This window comes from Podarcis tiliguerta (genome assembly GCF_965153285.1).
Source record: "Podarcis tiliguerta genome assembly, chromosome: 2".
In the NCBI taxonomy this organism is placed as follows: Eukaryota; Metazoa; Chordata; class Lepidosauria; order Squamata; family Lacertidae; genus Podarcis; species Podarcis tiliguerta.
The window spans coordinates 98,575,825-98,598,545 of record NC_139535.1 but is presented as its reverse complement, the minus strand read 5'-3'; the positions used below and the strand labels follow the sequence as shown (position 1 = coordinate 98,598,545).

Genomic DNA, 22,721 nt, shown 5'->3' with positions numbered 1-22,721 from the left:
TTATTCCCCACTAATAACCTTACGTAACTTCACTTCCTTCTGACCTCATTGCTTCCAACTCTCTAGTACTTCATGCCTCTGATCAACTCGACTGGTTCCTGAAAGCTTGTGCCATAATAAATGTGTTTGTCCCTAAGGCAGCCTTTCTCAAACTTGGGTCCTCAGATGCTACTGAACTACAACTCCTATCATCCTTGTCCACGGGCCATGCTGGCTAGGAATGATGGGAATTGTAGCCCAACAACATCTAGGGACTCAAGGCAGAGAACGGCTGCTGTAAGGTGATGCAATGCTTTTTGTTGTGATTGGTAACTGCATTGGTATCATGAATCAAAAACTGCTTACCGCACACAGACAAAAACCTACAGAGAGCGCCCACATTGATCTAGATGGCCTGCTGGGGACACTGCTTTTAAGGAGTCAAGGATACTTGCTTCTGTATTGTTACTCTGCATGGTATTTCGTGGATGAGCTTTTTGTTGTCTTGGCCAAAATGTGTTAACAAGCTGTGAGTGGGAAGCTGACCGTTCAGATGAGAAATGTAGAAACCCAGCCAAAAGAGGAATGAGGGGGAGAGATAACGACAAATTCTTAGCTTTGAAGGGGCTGAGGCTGCTGCTCCAGGGAACGTTTTGCTCTTCCCTCTTAGAGCCATCGGCAAGAGCTCGGCTCAATCCAGAAGAGCCTGCTGCAGGCTGCTGAGCTCTATTGGCTAACCTGGAGCATCAGTCATCTGGCTTAACTTCTGAGGTGCCTAGCAAGCTAGGCTGCACAAGACAAGCATGTTGGGGTGAGTGCACAAAGGAAGAAACTTTTAATGCCCATTTTATATTTTCCATGACAGAAAATGGGGCAAAAGGCATCCCAAACAGCACAGGGGACGCTGCTGTTCAAAACGGGGCGACCCTGTTTTTCAAAGGGACGGGGGCAACCCTAGCGCAGGTGCATCTTGTGAGGTGTTCGAAAGGGATCGTGGCCACTATCCCTTCCCCTAAACAGCCCCTGGTGGTTGCTCTCCTCCAAGTCACCAGTAGCTAGGAGCACATAGTTCTGCATCTCCCATGAGAAGGGGAAAGCAACCCAGGGAGCAATCAAGGCTGTCACTGTCTATGCTTGGGAACCAGGTTCTTCCAAGGCCAGATAGCAACAGTGTAAGATGCTCCCTGGGGAGTCATCTCCTTGGCACCACTCCTGGGAGACAAGATCTCAGGAAGCTACGGCACAGCTAACACTTGCTTGAGAACCAAAAGATAAAGCACAGCCTGAAGTAGGTGTGAGTGTTTAAAAACCATTCTGCTTGTGTCACAGGTTCCAGCAGGTGACAGTCAGGGGTTGCCTTGCCCCAACGTTGCCTTCTCCGACAGCACCAGTGATTTCTTTTGAAAAAAATCAGGCATGCAAGGGCAAAAAGAGGTGTATTGTGTCAGGGCCTTTTCAATACTGGCTCCGGCCTGGTGGAACGCTCTGTCTCATGAGACCAGGGCCCTGTAGGATCTGATTTCTTGCCGCAGGGCCTGTAAGACAGAGTTGTTCCGCCTGGCCTTTGGCTTGGAATCAACTTGATCCCCTTCCCCTCTATCCTTTTTTCCTTTCTCCTTCTGTGATGGAACTCCTATTTGGGGACTTCCTTGGCTTTTTTTCTGGCCCACGTAAGACCAGTCTGGATAGTTGGCCTTGGTGAAGATTTGACGTTTTCATCCCCAAAAAGTTTTTGATTTGAGTTTCTACTGAAATGAGACTGCATTTTAATCTTGTTTTTAAGCTGTATTTTAATCAATTGTTTTATACCTGGTGTTAGCAACCCTGAGCCCTGTCTTGGCTGGGGGGGTGGGGTATAAATATTTTTTATTATTATTATTATATAACCCCAGGATCTTTGCTTTGGGATTGTAATCTGGCCTCGACCTGATGGTAGAAACATGCTCACATCAATTCTTATTATTTATGCTCTTTCCCTGGCTTATCTCGCGGGCTCAGGACAGAATCCTCAAAACAACTCTGTGAACTGAGACCATTATTTGCCCAAGGCCAACTGGTGTGTATTTCCTGGCTGTGTAGGGATTTGAACGCAGGAGCCTAGGGAACCAATACGATTTCACCACCTTCTGCTCTGGATATTAAGTCATCCGGGCAGGACCAAGCCGCTGCTGACCTCTTTATGCTGCATGCATACTTCCCTGCTCTCGGCTCCTGTCTGTACATCACCTTTGCTTACCATCTACTGTGTACCTGGCTTAGACTTGCCGTGATGATGCTCTTGACAGTGCCTCTGGCTATTGCCATTGGGAGTGGGCTTTTCCGATTTTAGGACCTGCTATCCCTGATCCCTGCTGACAAAGGTCCTTATAGTTAAAGCTATGGTTTCCCCAGTAGTGATGTATGGAAGTGAGAGTTGGACCATAAGGAAAGCTGATCGCCAAAGAATTGATGCTTTTGAATTATGACACTGGAGGAAGACTCTTGAGAGTCCCATGGACTGCAAGAAGATCAAACCTATCCATTCTGAAGGAAATCAGCCTTGAGTTCTCACTGGAAGAACAGATCCTGAAGCTGAGGCTCCAATACTTTGGCCACCTTATGAGAAGAGAAGACTCCCTGGAAAAGACCCTGATGTTGGGAAAGATTGAGGGCGCAAAGAGAAGGGGACAACAGAGGACGAGATGGTTGGACAGTGTTCTCGAAGCTACGAACATGAGTTTGACCAAACTGCGGGAGGCAGTGGAAGACAGGAGTGCCTGGTGTGCTCTGGTCCATGGGGTCACGAAGAGTCAGACACGATCCCTGATCCCAGCTTTTTGGACCCCAAGTCCCCAAATAATAACAATACTTAGAGTAAATAAGGACCACTAGATCCTTCTTGTTGTTGCTTTCAACAGTGGACATAAATCTCTTTGGGATTTCAAGGGTAAATCCACTGGAATAATAGCAGTGATAATTGGGCTTTTATTAGTAGTTGTAAATGAGTTCCTTGGGTGTGATTTCCTTATTAATTGGCATCATGTAAGCCCCTTTGGCCACGGAAATGTCTTTCCGTGCACCACAAAAGTTATTACTAATGCCATTAATTGCTGTGACATTTCAGTCTTCTGCAGGATGTTTCTAAGGAGTTAGCCCAGAATGCTGTCACAATCTGACCACTTATGCGAATCCTTGAGGCTAAACGCTTTCATTCTCCGCTGCCTCCTTATGCTAAAGTTTAGAAAAGATGCATCAGTGCTGGTGTGTCACGGATACTCTATGGTTTTCGTAAGCTATATATTTTGGAGTTGTTATTCAACAGAAAGATTGGCAGCTGTTGTTGCTTACTTAGCAGCAGTAGTACATCTATTACAATCAGTCAGCCATAATTACAGAATCCAAGCCTCAATAAAACAGATGATAATGAGTGACACGTTATGATCTAATGATTGTAACAGGTCTTTGATAGCTAGGAAGATAGCTATTGAGAGGTAGAGCCAAAATGTAAAATGGCAACCAAGGTATTTGTGTGTCAAAAGCTCATGCCTAGTGTTTCACTGGAACAAAGCATTCTTGAGTATTTTTTGCATCAACAAGTATGCAGACAAGAGCGTGGTGCTCTGATAATGGATTGTTCCGTTGAATTATCCAGTGGAATCGGGTGCCTTTCCCCAGAAATGAAATGCCTTCCCCTCTCTAAGCGTTTGGTGCAATTCTAGGGTGCGTTTTAAGTCTTACTGTGAAACTCAGAGATTGTCCGTGTCAAATTGGGGCTGCTGAAATCCTAGTACACACAGTGTGTTGGAAACTTGGGGCCAAGTTACATGTGACATTTGTATCTAATGTGGGGGCAAGTCCTGTGGTATTTTCTTTATGCTCAGAAATGTTTATTTATATCTACTTTGTTTCTGAGAAATACTTGTTATTTGTGGATTTTGGAGCACTCCTGTAGTTTGAGGGACTAATGGATGGACAACAAAAGTATGCTGTGTGTTCAAATGCCAATTCTGCATTTGAACACACAGCATAGAATCATCAGTTTCATTTAGATACCTGCTTGGGCTGCCTATATTAATGTATATGTTTAAGTAGGATTGATTGAATAATCTTATTGCAGGTAATAGGTTTTGTTTGTTTCTGAATTAATTTTGCTTTATTGCTATTTTTATTAATTTTTATTAATTTATCTCCCCTTTTTCCTGTTATGTTTATTAATTAAAACTTAAACAGGCAGAGACTCACCTCCAAGTCCTCTGTTGTGAGTCACCCAGAGTGGTTGGGGAAACCCAGCCAGATGGACAGGGTATATTATTATTATTATTATTATTATTTACATTAAACTTAGATTAGCAGCAACTGCCTCCCTGCCATTAAACCCAATGGTTTTCCTGATCCATATTCCATGCAGGATGAATATTTCTTCACTGCACTGAGGTGATGCTAAATTTCAGTACTGTGTGTAGCAGCTCTTGGTTACGTATATGATTATCCCAGTGTGAAGATATAGGAGGATTTATGGGGGTGGTGGGTGGGAGAGATTCTTTCTATCTTTTGCTCCCATCATCTCGGCTGACAGCATGTACCTCCCACATGAAGCTAATTGCCCTGGGGAAAGGAGGAGAACCCAGCTGGCTGTATTGTGAAAAGGGTGGCATTGCTGGCTGGGCTCCAGCATTTTCATGGAACAGTCGCTAAGCATCTGTTGGGAAAGACTTTATCTCAACTGTGCATATTTAACACTACGAGACCAATTATTTCATTGGAATCGTGGGCAATTGGTGCTTTTAAAGACCAGCAACAACTGCAGGGTTGGGTAGGGTAGAAAGGAAGAGAGGTGAATCCTTTGGCTCCCCAGCGGCTAGCAAAATCATTGTGGGTGGGAGCCTCCTTCAGTGCACCTGGATGTCTGAGAAAGGAAGGAAGGAAGCATATTGATAAATGACGAACTGCCGTGTGTGAATAGTTGACGTCAGAGGTTTTGCATGCACGGCCTTTGAGAATATGGGACCCACTAGAAGTGGTGAGTAATGAGCAGGCGGAAATCAGGATATATGGACTTAGCTGAGAAGCTGCTCTGTGAACAAAGGTTGCCCCCACAACTGAGGGCTCAAAGCCACTTTCAGGATCACGCATTGAGAGTTAAGTTGCAGAGGACTGTTCCTTTGGAATCCCTTCCCTACCCAAGGAGGCTCACCTGGTGCTTTTAGCTTTCCATTTGTTGTCTCTTGTCTTTTGATTCCCTAATTGGTGTTTTATTTCTGTTTGTCTCTACTTGTGTCATATATATATATGTGGCAAGTGCAGAGTCATAGAGAAAGCAGCTGATGTTCCCAGCATTCGCTGCTATGCTTTTCCTTCTCTGTGTCACTTCAAATCTTAAAACTCGTCGTCCTTTTTCTGCCTGTGGTTCCTCTGCATTTACACACCTGGGTTCTCAACCTGTGCAGAGCCAACTCTTTTTCCTAGACCTCTAGCTAGGGAGCAGGCGCTCATTTTCTATCCCATTGAGCGGAAAATGCTTATTAATTTCCCATGCCTCAAGGGGGTGGAGCTGGTGCCTTTCCACCAAAATCTGCCGTGCCAAACTGCTTCGCTTAACGGCGTTTGATGACGAGTGCCCGCAATGACTTTATGATTTTCCTGCTCATTAAAAAGTAGGTCAGTAAAGTAGGTCGCCCAAATGAATAAGGAAGAAATTGTGCCATCGTTTTGCGGCGAAGTGCTTTGGCAGAGCTCTATAGATTGAGCAGTGGCTGTTTGTTGTGTGCGTAGGTGCCTTATCTAAGAGTTCTGGTTCGCTGCATGTGACTTTTTGGGAAGATGCATCATCAGGTTATGTAGCTAGAAGGGAAACAGAAAGCAGGTTTTAACTATCATGGCGTCATCAAAGATACTTGCTTTCACTTGCCCTTTCACTTGGTCGATTGTGCAAGAAATGCATTAATTTAACTAAGGTAAGGTGTCACTGATGCATAGCTGTCAACTTACAGATTTGAAAATAAGGGACCAGCAGCCTCAAAAATAAGGGATAAGCAACCAAAATAAGGGATTTTGTGAACACAAGTACGTTCAACGTCTGAGCCCCTCCGAGCCAAAGGCAGAAAGCCCAACCAGCAGCCAAACAAAGCCTCAAACGGTGGTTCCCACAGTGCAGCAACCCGGCAAAGGGGATGCAGCAAGGAAAACCACCGTCACCTCTCCGCTGGGAAGCGCTGAGCAAAGGCGAGTCCCCAGGCAACGCGGCTGATTTGATTGGCACAAGGCTTGCAAGCTCCAACCCCCCCCCCCCCAGTCGTTCTTAGACTCCTTTTTGGGTGAGCAACGCAGCCAAGCAACACAGTTGGAGCCTCCCTCCTCTCTGGCTGGCAGAGAGGGAGGGAGAGGAGCTGGTTCCTTTGAAACCCGGGAAATTTAAGGGACATCATCAGTAAGGGACAGCAGCGGGACACGGCGCTGGGATAAGGGACTTTCCCGCCAAATAAGGGACAGTTGACGGCTATGCACCGATGCATCAGTTTAATTAAGAACTTCCTTGTTAACGTGGAAACTGTTTTGAAGGGTGGTGTTCCTCTCTATAAAACCTCCCAAGCTAAATCTCAAATAACAGACCCTGGTCTGTCTCCCACACCATTTCTAATCCCCTAGTTTGAAAAAAACAAAACAAACAAAAACCCCTCAACAAGTAGGTTATTAATTAGTGAAACTGTTCTCTTTTTTCCTGGTAAGCTTGCTGGAGGCACATACTTACAAACACTTTCAAACTTTTGTGAATTCACGGCATTTTCTCCAGTGTGCTAGAAAAGCTTTGTACTTGGACCCCATGCAACCAATTTCTTCTGTACCGCTGCATCATTGTGAAAATGTTTTCTCTGCTAATTGGTTTGCCATTCTCAAAAAGGCCTCTTATAACCTGCATGTTCATGCTTCCCACAGCAAAATCTGGGTGTTCCAGGAAGGGAATGGAGTGGCAATATCCGAGAAGTTAGGTGTGTTGTGCCAAGTTTTCCAAGCCTGAAAATTGCTTTTGAAAATGGGTTTACTAATTTGCTCAGCACAGCCAACAAAGTGGAAGTCCCTGGAACCTCAAGATTCCATATTCAGTCTGCAATTTTGTCTATGATTCCTCATAATGGACATTATCTGCCTTTTAGGGGAACTCTCCCAAATTGTGTTCCATCAAAACAATGTTAACTAACATTCAATGTTTTTAAAAATGCATTACATTGCAGCACAAGAACACAAACTGCTCTGAAGGTTTTATTTACAGTCGAGTAGTATATTAATTTTAAGATATAAATAAGTAATACATTTAAATATGTATTTTTGCACAAAATATGAATTTCTCAATGTGTTTTGTCTCAGAGTAAGCATTTCTAAACTCGTTTTATTAAAAAGACACAGCTATTTGTATGGGTATTTCTGCTTGTTTGTTTGTCTGAGCCAAGAACATCACCATAGCATTCAAGAGATGTGAAATCTGAAGGATGACTGCATTATGATCTAAACATTAATCCGGTCCCTTTTTATTAAAATGGTCAAAGGATGAATTCCTCAAGCATCCCTAATACTGCCGGGCTTATTTACAAAGACAACCATAAGAAAATAAAATTATATTAATAAAACCACAACTGATGTGGAAGATGTGAGGTGTGTTAGCTTCCCACTGATGGGAATTCCCACTGCGCTCCAGGGGCTTCAGGCAGCTTCAGCGAAAGCAACGCGAAGCCTCCGGAGCGCAGGGGGAACTCTCCCTCTGCGCTTCGGAGGCTTCGCATTGCTATCGCTGAAGCCAAGGAGATTGCATTTGCTCCATAAGACGCACACACATTTCCCCTTAATTTTTGAAGGGGGAAAAGTGTTTCTTATAGAGCAAAAAATACGGTAATTTGAAGAAACCAGCTGAATTGCTCCAATCTCCAGGTGATTAGGACCAATTACAAGCTTGACCATCTTCTGTTGAGCTGCTTTAGTAATCCGTTTCCCATATTGTGCTGTTTGTTGGATGTCAGATCACCCAACTGACAGTGTTTTTGTGTGTGTATTATTTCAGTACCACACTCCATGTGCTGTGTTATCAAGTATATGATTATGGAATAATGTGTTTTGTGGCTCAGGTTTAAGTCCCTGAAATAAGAAGACTGCAGTGGAAATGTTGATAGAGTTGTTGGTGGTGGCAACTACAGAACCCAATGCCACTCTCATTTTCCATCCTGGCTTCCTATGGAAGCTGCTGCGCTGTACATAAGTGAAACCATTTTTTCCTAGAAAGTGAATTGATGTGCTTAGCATGGCATCATTCGGATGTATTTACACTGCTTATTTAACCCTGCCACTGTGGTTTTATCGCCAAGGACTGCATCATTGTAGTGTTTCTGTGCAGCTGGACCTGGCAGCGCACAATAGAAGTTTATAGTGACCCACCTTGGCTCCCCACCAGTGTGCAAGTCTTGACTATGTGGCCTTGAGGTTTTATGGAACTTGGAGCTCAAATCTTGGTATTTCTGTGGGTTCTTTGTATGGTTCCATACACGTCTGGGTTCTTGCTTGGGTCTCTTCTGGAACTCATGTGCATCAAGTAGTTCAGAGACTATGCACCATCACAACTGAGCCCACCTTTCTGTGTTTTCTGAAGGAGTTGCTAGCTCCCTCTGGCCTTGCTGAGCTGCCGTCTGGCTCTCCAAAGGCATAGGGGCAGCAGGAAAGGAAGGCCCAGTGCAAATATAAGGGACGTGTCTCCTTTTTCTGGCCATCTGGCCTTGGAAAGAGAGGAGAGGAGCCAGCAGAACAAGGATGTCACTCATCATCAAACACCTGGGCCCAGTTCTTCCCCAGATACAACCCCGTTCAGCATCTGTCTGACGCAGCATAAGGAAGCCTCGTTCATTATATGCTAGCATCCCTCCCATCGTGTTTGTTGTTGTTGTTTAGTCGTTCAGTCATGTCCGACTCGTCATGACCCCGTGGACCAGAGCATGCCAGGCACTTCTGTCTTCCACTGCCACCCGCAGTTTGGTCAGACTCATGTTTGTAGCTTCGAGAACACTGTCCAACCATCTCGTCCTCTGTCGTCCCCTTCTCCTTGTGCCCTCCATCTTTCCCAACATCAGGGTCTTTTCCAGGGAGTCTTCTCTTCTCATGAGGTGGCCAAAGTATTGGAGTCTCAGCTTCCCATTGTGTTTACCTCAGAACAAACCTTAGTGAGGCCACTGTCTTCATGATTGAGAGCTGGAGACGATAAGTGGAAATGACAACATAATGCTGCTCCGTAATTTGGGAACCCATTCTGCACTTGAGGCATTAGAAATTTTCCACATGGTATTTGTGTCCACTAGGCATTCATTAATTTTCCATCAAGAACTGCAGGCACTGGACTACCCTTCTCTTGAGTGACTCAGCGATATAGCCAGCTTCCTCCTAGCAAATTAACATTTGTAAAAGGGGGTGCTCACTCATTAAAATGTGCTAATTAATATGGATGTAAATAATTTCAGTCTAATACAAGGCTTTGGCTCAAGTTCCTGGGAGCATATTACTTGGCACATTAGCATTTGAGAAATTGGGTTTGAGTGTCCTGCACAAAGCTCCTTTTTTCTGTACAATTGCTGCCCTCAATCTCAAATCAATATATATTTCTTCTCCCCACCATTTTTGCGACCTTCGCCCACCCCCACATCCTTCCCCCAATCTAATCCTTGAGGAAATGTCCTGACAATGAATCCAACCCTGAAGGCAAAATAGTCAGTATGTGCAAATGCTATATTTTGTAGTTGGATTTGTGTTTGGGAATTGAATTTCTTTGTTTCTTAAAACACACACGTACCAACCTGGAAAAGAAGTGGCCCAGTCTGGTCGATATAGGGTTGTTGCTTTTTTGCGTAAGTGAGGTACTCATCTGAATTCTGTACTTTTGGTGTAGAATGTGTTACGACCGGGGTGGGGAGGAGTGTTAATTTTATTTGCTCCAAAGCTCTCCTTCATGGTGAAGTAGCTCTTGCTTCTTGTACACTGTTCCTGTCCTGTGTTCTTCTGATCACAGTCTCTTCTCTCCTGCAGCACTTTAGATATATTCCCTACCTTGGTGTCTCTGGCAAACGCAAGCCTCCCTCCCAACAGACAGTTTGATGGTATGGATATTTCTGAGGTCCTCTTCGGGCGGTCAAACAAAGGACACCAGGTATGGAATTAACCTTAATATTTAGCTAAATTTTTGTGTGGAAATGGCCTTTATTACAGTGGTACGGTGTGTTTCTTTTTGCCCTTGGTGGCAACAATGGGATGCAGTCCGTAGTCCAAATCAGCTTTTTGCATCCTAATTTATCAACATTCCAGATGGAACGGCCTGAGATATTTCGTTGCCTGAAGTGAAAAATCTAAGCAGCGCTCTCCATGGTGTTATTATTTAAAGTGTTCCTTTAATTGAGGGTGTGGTGGGTGGGGCACATAATTTTTTGCTTGATTACCTTGGGTTTCCTGAGCAGGAGGGGCACAGTCCTTGGTTATATAATTTCACAAGACTGTTTTGAGGAAGAAGTGAGGAGTTCTGAACTTTCGCGGTGCACTCTGAAGTTTTTCTTATTTGGCCCTTGGAGTTTGAAACTAGCCTCAAACTCAAAGGAGTATTGAAAAATACTTTCTTTTTTCATGAACAAGATGCTGTTTTGCTGAGGGAAATCTCCAAAACCTGAGCAGGGCATCAGTTTGACATCATGTTTGGCTTCTCATAACTTATCACATGCACCAAGTGAATGTGTGCATGTTACATTTTGAGAAGCCATATATAATATTAGCCACTTGCGACGACAACTGCATAAGACCTAGTGAGGAGTGGGAGAGCATTCAGGGAATTCAGGCTGCCCTATGCATGTAGGGAATTATTTACTGTAAACAGCCAGAGCTGTAAATTAGAGAAATTAGAATGTCATCTAATTCATGATATTATATTATTATTATTATTAAAGATTGCAGCACTGACTTAATATATTCTTCTTCAAAGATTTAGTAGAAAAGGTTGTATAATTCCAGAAATATTTGGAGCTGTGTATGGTGCTATTCTTTCACTACTAGTGAAATAACACACCCACAGAGTGTGGAGCATATGTGCATCCAAAATATGTAATGGACCAATAATATTATTACAGTGGTACCTCAGAAGTCAAGTGGAATCTGTTCCGGAAGTCCATTCAACTTCCCAAACATTCAGAAACCAAGGCATGGCTTCCGATTGGCTGCAGGAAGCTCCTGCAGCCAATCGGAAGCCGCGTCGGACGTTCGGGTTCCAAAGAATGTTTGCAGACCGGAACACTCACTTCCCGGTTTGCGGCGTTCAGGAGCCAAAACGTTTGACTCCCAAGGCATTCGGTTTCCAAGGTACGACTCTACTAAAATTGGTGTGTATAGGAGGTCTTTGCCTCAAGTCTTCCTGGAGCCGGTAGGCTGATGCAATCTCCTTTCCCCACTTTAGCTTTGCTTGCCTCCTGTCATTTTCTTTCTCTCTCGTTGATGGCCAGGTGACTCCCATTTCCTTTGCTTTTCAAGGCAAAACCGGTTTTTGTTCCCTCACATCACAACAGATTTCTTTTCTTAATTGCTTTGGATTCTGAAACCAAACAAGAGAAACAACAAAAATGGGTCCCAGGGTGCTTGGTGCTAGTCTTTGCCTGAACAAACAGGGACATCATTAAGTTCTCATTCAGCCTGGAGTCCTGGCTCTGGCAACTGTGTCCATTATCAATTTGTAAGTAGGGCAAACCCCAACCCCCAACCTGTCTACACTCTGTCATTTTCTGTTCACATGATAATGCGAGAGCTGCAAGCATGAGCATGAGAACAGCAGTTTGCAGGGCAGGTATCAGAGGGCACATTTTCTAAAGGCTGCCCTCTTGCCTCTCCCAGCCACAAACTGGAAACCTAAAGATGAAATCCTGTATGTTGTTTTGAAAGCCTGCCCCTACTGCAAGCTCCTGCACTCTAGCTCCCACTGGGCATTTCAGATTTCACTGTGGCTTTTGTGTATTCAATTTAGTAAAAAAAATGTGGGTGCTGCAGCTTAACCCTGGGGGCAAGCAGTTAAGAAGGAGAAGAAGCGTCCCCATAAGACAGAATGTTCTCTTTTGCAATGGTCCAATTATGATGGTAAAGACAGGGCATGACATGAAGGGTACATGGTGAAATGATTGGATTGGCAAAGGTTGTGCCATATGTGGGTAGCAAGACTCAGATGAACTGTTTTAAGAGACATCTTCATGGCATTGAATGAATGTTCTGAGACAAGTTCAAAGAGAAGGTAGAAAATTGTCTTGATGAGGGTGTGTGCAAGGTCTTGGTTCTCCCAACAGGAGTGCCGAGCCCTGATGGAAAGCTGCCTTTGGCAGTAATTGGCCCAGATGCATCCTCATTTTCTGATTTTGTCTCCTAATCACTGTTGGGGTATTGTTGGGTATAGCACCTCCGAAGCTCAACCACAGAAAACAGCCATTTAGGAGAGTTGTCTTTACTAGACCAGCAACAACAAATACCACTGTGCATGCACACGCTATTTACAGAGGTTACAATTAGTCTTCTCTCTCTTTGAGCCCTGAGAGGGTCCTTTGCTTCAAAGTGCTTGCTGTGTTGAAGTCCGCAGCCAAGTCTTCAGTTCACTTGCTTGCAAAGTCCTGCAAATGATAGGGTCCTCCAATTCAGCAGTATACAGCGGGTTTTCCCTGTTGCTACTGCTGTGTCCGCTGTTATATGCTCGCTGCTGAATAGTAGTAGTAGTGATAATGATAATATTTATTTATTTATTTATTAATTCATTCATTCATTCATTCATACCCCATCGGTCTGGCTGGGTTTCCCCAGCCACCCTGGGCGGCCCCCAACAGAATATCAAAAACAGAACAAAACATCAAACATTAAAAATTTCCCTAAACAGGGCTGCCTTCAGATGTCTTCTAAAAGTCAGGTGTTTATTTCCTTGACATTTGATGGGAGGGCGTTCCACAGGGTGGGCACCACTACCGAGAAGGCTCTCTGCCTATTTCCCTGCAACCTCACTTCCCGCAGGGAGGGAACCACCAGAAGACCCTCAGAGCTGAACTGGGGGTGGAGATGCTCCTTCAGGTATATTGGGCCTAGGCCATTTAGGGCTTTAAAGGTCAGCATCAACACTTTGAATTGTGTCCGGAAACGTACTGGGTGCCAATGTGGGTCTTTCAGGACCGGTATTATATGGTCTCAGCAGCCACTCCCGGTCACCATTCTAGCTGCCACTGAAGTTTTTCGTCAGTGGTTTATTTATCTGTTCTGCTGCTTAACTTGTGTTAAAGCCATTGTAATGTCACCCTGGGTCTAATTTTTAGTCAACACTTTGGGTAGAAATGAATAAGTTAAATGACCTCAGCTGTGGTTGTCAAAATCCCTTTTTGTAAACAGATGAACTGCACCTTGTGTGTTGGTGATATAAAGAAGAGGCATTTTAGTGAGATCTGCCAACGTGGTGACTGATTAGCACGTGGTCATTCATAATTCTACTTGTGAAGTTTGTTTTTACGGTTAGCTTTATTGCCACTAGTGTCTTTCCAATTCTGCTATGATGAACATCCTTTGGTTGCTATGTGTCTCTGTCCTTTTTCTGTTATTCAAGCTGTTGCATAAAATAAGTTATGAAACGCTCCGTGTTGAATGGCAAGGGACATCATGTTCTTATGGCAAATGGGTTTTTTTTTTGCAAAATTGTACGTCCAGTGGCTGAAAGTGGAATATGGAACAAGCGTCGGTTCATAGGGCGGGTTGTAGTTTAATTCACTTAGAAATATAATTCTTCATAAGCAGCATGTCATGACTCATTATTGTAGCAGCGTCAACAAGATGAAGGGCTTCAGTGCCAAAGTTCTGTTAACAATCTTTCTTGAAGACTTGCGCAGTGTTGTTTTTGAACATCGGGAGCACACGCTGTCCTTGAGATTAGGCCCTGAGGTGAGGAATGGCCACAGCTAGTTTCCCTTTGAGATGCATAGAGTTTGATTTGCTCATTGTGACCCTGATGCAGTGAGCTGCACAGATTTTGCCAAGGCGAGCCAACTTGAAAACAGGTGCATTGTTGTAATCTTTCCCCTATTTGTGTTCTGTAAATATGGCACAAATTGAACAAAGGCAACACCACCAGCGGCAGAGGTGGTTGGAGTACAGAAGAGGATTACAAGTTTTTAGGAAAACAAGACAACTTAGATGGAAAACAAGATGTTTATTTCAGTGAACCTCCAACATCTGACTTGGAGCCTTTCTTGGAAATTTAATTATTTATTACTTTTTCATTGCAGGATAAAATACACACACACACACACACACACACACACATATATATATATAGCCAGACACATCAAAGCTGCATTGATTTTATTTTAAATTCCACCTTTGCCCTCCTATTCCTTCCCTCCCCAAGAACTCTTATTTTCCAGACAAGTTGTGGCCTGTTAAAAAGCCCGGGACAAATTTGCATTCCAAGATCTGAATCCTAAAATGCTCTTGGCAACAACATTCCCAGGGGGTGATTAGCACAAGTGGAGGGAGCCCAGTTCCAGGCCCCTATGAATGTAAGCATCTGTCAGAATTTGTTCCAAGTATTTCTACTTGAAAAGATTTCTGGAGGGTTCCTTCCCAGGGCTGGAGACCACAATGGCATCAGCCAGAGCAGGAGAGGGAAGTAAATAGGCTATGTAAACACTGGGTTTTGAGGCTGCTTGGACAATATGAATATCTGAGAGAAAATGTTTGCTTTTATTTTCAGATTATTATTATTATTGTAATTATTATTGCTTTATATTATAATTATTATTGCCTTACATCAAAATGGCAGAACATCCCTTCACTGCATTGTCATGATCATACTAAGCTGTTCATTGGAGCTTTTCAGATTTACTTTCACTTGAATTATAATATCAGTGTTTGCCCCACAAGGATATTTTCAGCTAGGCATAAATTCTGGATAATTATCCCAAGTGCAATATGTCCAGTTTGGGGACATTATTCATTACAATGGTTTCACATTTGGGCAGTCAGTGACCACTTGAGAGACCAGAACTTGAAAGCATTGGTGTGTTTTTGTTTCAACCCAACAATTCAGATATTCCTGCCTCCAGTAGCTACCCAGGGATAGAATGAGATGAGAGTGAACACTTCAATGGCAAAAATGATATAACCATCCATTATTATAGTGGTATATCAAACTCAATGATTTCCTGAACCTCCTGAACCTCTATGGGAAAAACTCACAATGACTTCTCTTTCGTTGTTGCACGTACTGTATTTTTCTGTGTATAAGATGCCCCTGTGTATAAGACGCCCCCTATTTTGGGGGACTCAAAAGTTAAGAAAATGGGGGGAGGATATAACTGTGTATAAGACGACCCCCAATTTTAAACATTATTTTCTAATAAAAAAACCTAGTCTTATTCACGGAAAAGTACAGTATGTATCCTCCTTAACAACATGAATATGAAGCCTTTTGAGCAACTGGGGGAAGATGGTATTCTTCATCTTCCTTTTACGCAGTTGCCCTAGGGCTGCTCAGGCAGGGGTCTAATATCCGTTCCTCTTCCTATCTAGTGCTTCAGTAGCTTTTTGTTGCTATGCGAGGAGACTACATAAAGACAGCTGTTTGCATTGTTGTTGAAGATGGTCATGATGTTCGATATCCCTTGATGCTCATTGAGAGTAACAGATGTGCAGTCCCCACACCCAGTAAGAAATATTCAGCATCTTGTACCCATCAGGTCTCTGGCTAAGAAGAGAGAAGCCAATGGATGACCTGATGAAACGAAGGAAGCTTTCCACTTAGATTCTGTGCTGGGCAGAAAAACCTGCTTGTTAGCTTTGGTGTCTCCAAATTCCAGGGCACTTCCCCTAACTTCCCACAGTTACAAGGCGGCATTTGTTTTTTAGCTACATGTGCCAACTGGGGATTTGGAGCAGCAGTTTCACAGCAGACCTGAAAACAAGCAGTTCTCTGAAGCTGTTGAGGACTGCTATGATAGAAACCCCAAACCTTCAAAACCAAAGACCAATAAAATATCGGTTAATTCCGGAACAATTTAGGAGAGCTGACAGTTTCTCGCAAGGGAGTCTCCCACTGATGGATGATTTGAGTTTAGCTGTATCTCTACATGGCTGGGCGGGAGGAAAATAATTGTGATTCCCCCCCCCCCCTTTCCGTACAGTACAGTGGTACCTCTGGTTAAGAACTTAATTTGTTCTGGAGGTCCGTTCTTAACCTGAAACTGTTCTTAACCTGAGGTACCACTTTAGCTAATGCGGCTGCCTTGCCACCGCCACCCGATTTCTGTTCTCATCCTGAAGCAAAGTTCTTAACCCGAGGTACTATTTCTGGGTTAGCAGAGTCTGTAACCTGAAGCGTCTGTAACCCGAGGTACCACTGTATTAGATGCAGACCAGTATTTCACAAAACCAAATCTAGCTTTGTTTCTTGTTGCCCTTTTCCCTGACATGTTTCAGGTGTTAAATATAGCCTAAGAGCCTCCTGTCATGTCGGAAGGGTGCTTCCTTCAAAACTGCTACCCACAGAGAATTGCAGAACTCTGGATGCCCCAAACAAAGACCAGCTTGGGGGAAGGAGCGTTCTTAAGTTCAGCCTGTCTATTTGCTTATCCAGGCACAGAACCCTTTCGGGGAAAGTCAGTTGCCAGCAGCCAAGGCAGGCTTCTTAAAAGGATGCATGCAAAACGATGTTCTTAGAAAGAACTCTTGTTAAGTATACTTACTTCTTCTCTATGATAAATAACATTTTAGAATAGCAAAATGTGCCGTGATGTAGGCGGCTGCCTTTCTTTATCGCTCAGCTTGGTTGACGGCCCCGAGCAGCGTGCGAGACTTGCTTACCTGTTTGGATCAGAGGCCATTTCAAAGAATCCAAGGTGGAGCCTATCCCCAAACTTCTAGGCTGCTTCTGACTTGGTGCTGCAACACTAGCTAAGCCACTGTGTCTTTAGCCCTAAGCATGTCTGAAGCTGGATGAGCACAAAAAGGGAAAGCCAGAAGTCCCAGCTCATTTCTCTAAACCCTAAACCAACATACCTTGGTAACAATTTCCTGCCTCCAGTTCCGTGGCCAATTAAAGCTGGGTAAGGAATGAATAATGACAGCTGTTGGGCAAAAAACTCATTTACATTGTGAAAAGCTGCTCTGAGCGGGTAGCAGGCATGATGAAACAAAGGAAATACAGCACAACACACAGCAGTTCCAGTAAGGCTGTGTACACATTGCCGACTTGAAACACAGCTCGGTCATCCCTTTTCTCTATTTGAAGAATAGCTAGTTTGGGAGAAAACATGGTATTTTGTAAGAAACATCAGGATCGGGAAAGTGTGGATTGTGGACAACGTGTCCACAGCACTTCCCAGACCAGTGCTGAGAGCCTACTGGATGCAGATTTAAGCAGGAGTGTGTGTTGTGTGTTTTGAACACCTTCATTATGCTTATTTTTATATTTCACAAAAAGTAGAGAAATTGGGTGGGACTCACCTAATAGAAGGGACGCGGGTGGCGCTGTGGGTTAAACCACAGAGCCTAGGACTTGCCGATCAGAAGGTCGGCGGTTCGAATCCCCGTGACAGGGTGAGCTCCCGTTGCTCAGTCCCTGCTCCTGCCAACCTAGCAGTTCGAAAGCACGTCAAAATGCAAGTAGATAAATAGGCAGGAAGGTAAACAGCGTTTCCGTGTGCTGCTCTGGTTCGCCAGAAGCAGCTTAGTCATGCTGGCCACATGACCCGGAAGCTGTACGCCAGCTCCCTCGGCCAATAAAGCGAGATGAGCGCCGCAACCCCAGAGTCAGCCACGACTGGACCTAATGGTCAGGGGTCCCTTTACCTTTACACCTAATAGAGCGCCGCCTGCGGAAGCCTGCACAAGGACTTCTGCCGTTGCAATGGGGCATGCCTCCCCCTGCAATTGACTCTGAGGGGTAAGGTCAGCAAAACACCTGGAATAGCACTGGGGAGAGCAGCCTGTTCCATCAGGATTGTGGATGCTTGCAAAGGTGCTTGCAAAGGTGGTGTGATCTGCAATGTGTTGAATTCCTCCCACCAGTGCACCTGAGAAGGGGGAGAGGGGTCATCTATTCCACCGCACCCCCACCCTATGCCTCTGCTTCCTGTTTGAACTGGTATTTCCAAAGTTTCCACATTACTCTTTATGGAGAACTGGAGAATCAATTGGTAGAAAATACCTTGGCACCACTTTAAACAGACAACAGCCTTTTGGAAGTTAAAGGTGTGACCAGCTACTTCTAGTTCGGCTGTCAGTGGCTGTTGGGATACCTGCAAAGTTGTCATATTGCTGATCAGCTGGAAGGAGCAGCCTTGCTACACCTGGCGTGACTTCTGCGCCGTGTCCCCCCCCCCCCCGGTGTTTCAGCAGCACTGTGGAACCAGTCTTTTTCGGAAGTGGTTTGCTGAGCTCAAACCACACAGGTTTCTGCCACATTTGTGCACCAGGGATTGTTCGGCTGACAGGCGCTCCTCAGGTGCTGCGTCTGGCAGAAGCAGCTGACATGGTGGGGCTTTGCTGCTCTCCTAGGACTCTGACATCACTGCCACTTACGAGGCTAGGGCAGTGGTGAGGGTGGGGCTGTGCGGGCACACTGTGCGGGAGTGCCGTGTGGCTGCCCAAAGCTTGCTCCTACCCTGCCCCACTCCTCCCTTGGTAGGCAGGGCCAGGAGAGTGGCTCCACAACACTGCCCCAGCACACCGGACAGTCCTGGCACAAAAGTAGCACAATGTCTCTGGGGTGGGGGCTTGAGGATGTTGGGCACCCATTTGGACACCCATGCCAGGAGGTGGCAGTGCTCTGATGCATCTCAGAGATGAATAAATCACAGTACCCTCTGAGAAGCCTGGATAACCAGAACTCACGGTAAATTTCCTTTTTACCTTACCCCTGTGGTGAGATTGCTGTTCCAAATGGATACAGTGGTACCTCTTGTTAATTGTTCTGGAGGTCCGTTCTTAACCTGAAACTGTTCTTAACCTGAGGTACCACTTTAGCTAATGGGGCCTCCCGCTGCCGCCACCATGCAATTTCTGTTCTCATCCTGAAGCAGAGTTTTTAACCCGAGGTACTATTTCTGGGTTAGCGGAATCTGTAACCTGAAGTGTCTGTAACCTGAAGTGCCTATAACCCGAGGTACCACTGTATTTGACAATGAGCCTTTATATTTTCTTTTTACCTGGAGAGAAGCATCTCTTGTGTGTAGCCAGGAAACTGAGAAGCTTGGACTTCTTACTACATGAGCTGCCGACTCTCTGCTCCCATCCCTTGTTGCTGTAATTTGGGAATATGGGAATCCCAGCTCCAGAGAGGAAGCTGAATGTGCCACACTGAGTCAGCAGAGGAGAGCTGCGCTGCTGTTCCGGGAAACGGAGCAGAAAGCCAGTTTACGGTATGCTTCACAGGCACAGCCATTGTGCAAGCCCCTTTGCTTCGGCAGCTGACCCAGCCTAGGCTCTCTGATGTTGGCGTCGCTAGACAGAGCGGCGTTGCGGTAGGAGGGGACAGCTTGTCTTGTTGTCATCCTCATGGTACCGCAGGACACAGACGGGACAAATTAGGGAGTGCGGTGGAAAGCGTTAACCACATCCCTCATTTAAAATGGCACTCTTCCCCCTGTTCACAGATGTGAGCAGAGCTTCTATATCATATGCCTCAGCAGTGCTGCTTTTCTGGGGGTAAGTGCCTCTCTTGTTCTTTCATAATGGCCATGGCGACCACCTGAGAGGTGCCGGAAATGAGTTCCTGTGAGTTCCAACTGAAAAAAAAGCCCTGTGCATTCATGCTGTTGGATTATAGTCACGTATTATTTAGGGTGCAATCCTAAGGCTGAGGTTGGAGCACCAATCTTGCCCTCCTCTGGCCATTTTACTATTTTTAAAACTGTTTCCCTCCTATCTGAAACCTTGGGAGGGAAAGATGCAAGATCATAGACTCATGGAATTGTAGAGTTGAAAGGGACCCTGAGGATCATCTAGTCCAACCCCTTGCAAGGCAGCTGTCCCATACAGGGATCGAACCGGCGACCTTGGCCTTGTCAGCACCACACTCCAACCAACTGAGCTATCCAGCATGCCAGCATAAATCTGTCCCTGATTTAGAGGCATGTTGGGGCACCAGGATGGTTTGGGATGCTTCAGATCCAAGTTGTTTCTGTTATATTTTGTTTACAATAGTTTCCCAGCCCACCCTGGCTCCTGCACCCCCTTTCTGGCCCTGAGGATTTTGACACTGGTTGGGCCAGGGCTGCAGAAATTGCTCTGGTGGGGTGAGGAATGGGGCATCTGACATCAGATCTTCCTTTCTGATTTGGAGCACTGCTCTATCCTGTGCTTGCTGCGATAACACTCAGGAGACACACAATTGCATCCTTAGTGATGTATCAATGGTGTGAGGCCGAGTGTATAAGACTCGCTGTACAGTGGTACCTTGGGTTAAGAACTTAATTCATTCTGGAGGTCCGTTCTTAACCTGAAACTGTTCTTAACCTGAAGTACCACTTTAGCTAACGGGGCCTCCCACTGCTGTCGCACTGCCAGAGCACGATTTTTGTTCTCATCCTGAAGCAAAGTTCTTAACCTGAGGTAATATTTCTGGGTTAACGGAGTCTGTAACCCGAAGCGTCTGTAACCCGAGGTACAACTGTATATGAAAATCAGGGGTATTACACCTGTCTTCCTGGTTTGCAGTTTTCCTCTGTCGTGTTCGGGTTTTAGTCTCCATATAAATATATGCAGCTCTCCCAGCCTTATGAAATGGGAAGACAAACAAAATCCAGGAGAAAGAAACAACAGGGTATATATTTTTTTGAAGGCACCTTCCCCCAACAACCCCCCCTCCAACCTCTGTGTTTTCTGTGGCAATATACATATTGTATATCTATGTATATAGTGTTATGAATCTGGGGGTGCAAGAAACCCTGAATTCCGGATCAAGTTAGTGCCAGAATTTAAATAAGGCTTGGGTGTTGGAACCGGGAAATCAGGGTGGTCCAACTTATCATAACTGTGCCACAAGGGTACTTTGACACAGAACCCGTGGGCCACACACTGCCCTGTTGCATGGGGGACAGAGAGCTTGAGGCTACAATTTGATGGCTCCCAGCCCTCACGCCCCTTTCCCAAAGCCCATCACCTCACTTGCCTAGCTCACAAGGGCTGTTGTGGGGGGCTTCAAGCACCTGTGACCCCCCAGGCTGTGTGTTGAAACGCCCTGAGCTAGACTCACAGGTGTATTCAAACCAGTGTCAGTGTTTGTTTAAACCTCTGCCAGACTTTGTTTATCCTCTAATTAAGACAAGTGTAAAAGCTGATGAACTCAAATAATTTCCTTGAGAGGCATTAGGATGAGCCATTTAGGCAACAACAAAGGGATGAAAAGGGCAACTCTCATTTGCAAAGGGGCGGGTTTCCTCCCTCCTTCGTCTGGCAATGCCAATGCTTTGAGGGCAGAGTTTAGAATAGCACTTAGGTGTTAAGGGGGACACGGGTGGCGCTGTGGGTTAAACCACAGAGCATAGGACTTGCCGATCAGAAGGTCGGCGGTTCGAATCCCCGTGACAGGGTGAGCTCCTGTTGTTCGGTCCCTGCTCCTGCCAACCTAGCAGTTCGAAAGCACGTCAAAGTGCAAGTAGATAAATAGGTACCGCTCCGGCGGGAACGTAAACGGTGTTTCCGTGCGCTGCTCTGGTTCGCCAGAAGTGGCTTCGTCATGCTGGCCACATGACCCGGAAGCTGTACGCCGGCTCCCTCGGCCAATAAAGCGAGATGAGCGCCGCAACCCCAGAGTCGGTCACGGCTGGACCTAATGGTCAGGGGTCCCTTTACCTTTACCTTTTAGGTGTTAAGAAGCAATGTGGGCTGCAGTTCAGAGTTTTAGGATGACCATGGGAAGTAGGCTGGCTGGGACAAAACAACTGTACTATAGAGAGATGCTGATGTCTCTTATTGCAAGCAGCTTGGAATATTGATGTGCTGAACTTCCTCCATAGGAGGCTTCAGGATGTGGAAACCATAGATCATAAAGACACCACAGTCTCTGCCATGCCGAATTGTCCAAAGTGAAACACAGGGGACAGGGGTGTCATGTAACAATACATACATACTTTTATGGTATGCTGCCTTTCCATTGTTCAAACCATGCTAAAGGTGGCTTACAACATGACAAAAAATAATAATACATAATTGCAAACTTATTCCCAAGCTGTGTTGGGTAAGGAGAACCATGGACTTAGACATATGGATAAATTTGTTCCTGCAGTTCTTACTTATTGCCCAAGATCCCCCCCCCCACCACGCTTTGAATGTAGCACATGGCTCCCATTCATTCGTGTATGAAACGGCCATGTGAATGTATTTATTTTCCATACTAAAGTCTTGTGGAGTACTAGGAATGCTGTTACGGTCATTGTACATGTGGGAAATTGAGACCCAGAGGGATTAAGTGCCCAGGAGGGATTAAAAGTTAAAAGAGAAATTTGTGTTAAGCGTATTCACCAAACCGGTTTTCGCATGGGAGGAGAAATGTATGAATGACTTGGGTCACCCCTCTGCGAAAGGGAAAAGGAGACCCTTTTTGCTGTTGTTGTTCATTAGGTCATTGAGAATCAAGGATTTGTATTCTGCAGAGACAGATTCATGGCTGTCTTGTATTGACACATGCATGTGGGCATTACAAAGCTGTCGCTCAAATAAGATAGATGCTAAGAACCGGAGGAGTAAAT

The 22,721-nt window shown here is 45.1% G+C and overlaps 1 protein-coding gene and 1 long non-coding RNA gene across 9 annotated transcripts in view; one reads left to right on the top strand and one right to left on the bottom strand.

The window, feature by feature from the left end:
* ARSG (arylsulfatase G) overlaps window positions 1–22,721 on the top strand; it is a 114,217-nt gene that overhangs the window by 77,494 nt on the left and 14,002 nt on the right. For all 8 annotated transcript variants that reach the window (XR_014508025.1, XR_014508026.1, XR_014508027.1 and 5 more), the window contains one exon: window positions 10,012–10,132. Coding sequence is in view for 3 of the 8 variants with exons in the window: in XM_083427588.1 (XP_083283714.1) it covers window positions 10,012–10,132 (121 nt within the window). In the remaining 5 variants the exon portion in view is untranslated. The remainder of the gene's footprint in view (window positions 1–10,011; window positions 10,133–22,721) is intronic.
* On the bottom strand, window positions 14,755–17,965 carry LOC310671732. Its single transcript, XR_014508124.1, has 2 exons — window positions 17,829–17,965; window positions 14,755–17,475 (listed from the first exon to the last, which is right to left on the bottom strand). It is a non-coding gene; the product is annotated as an uncharacterized lncRNA (long non-coding RNA).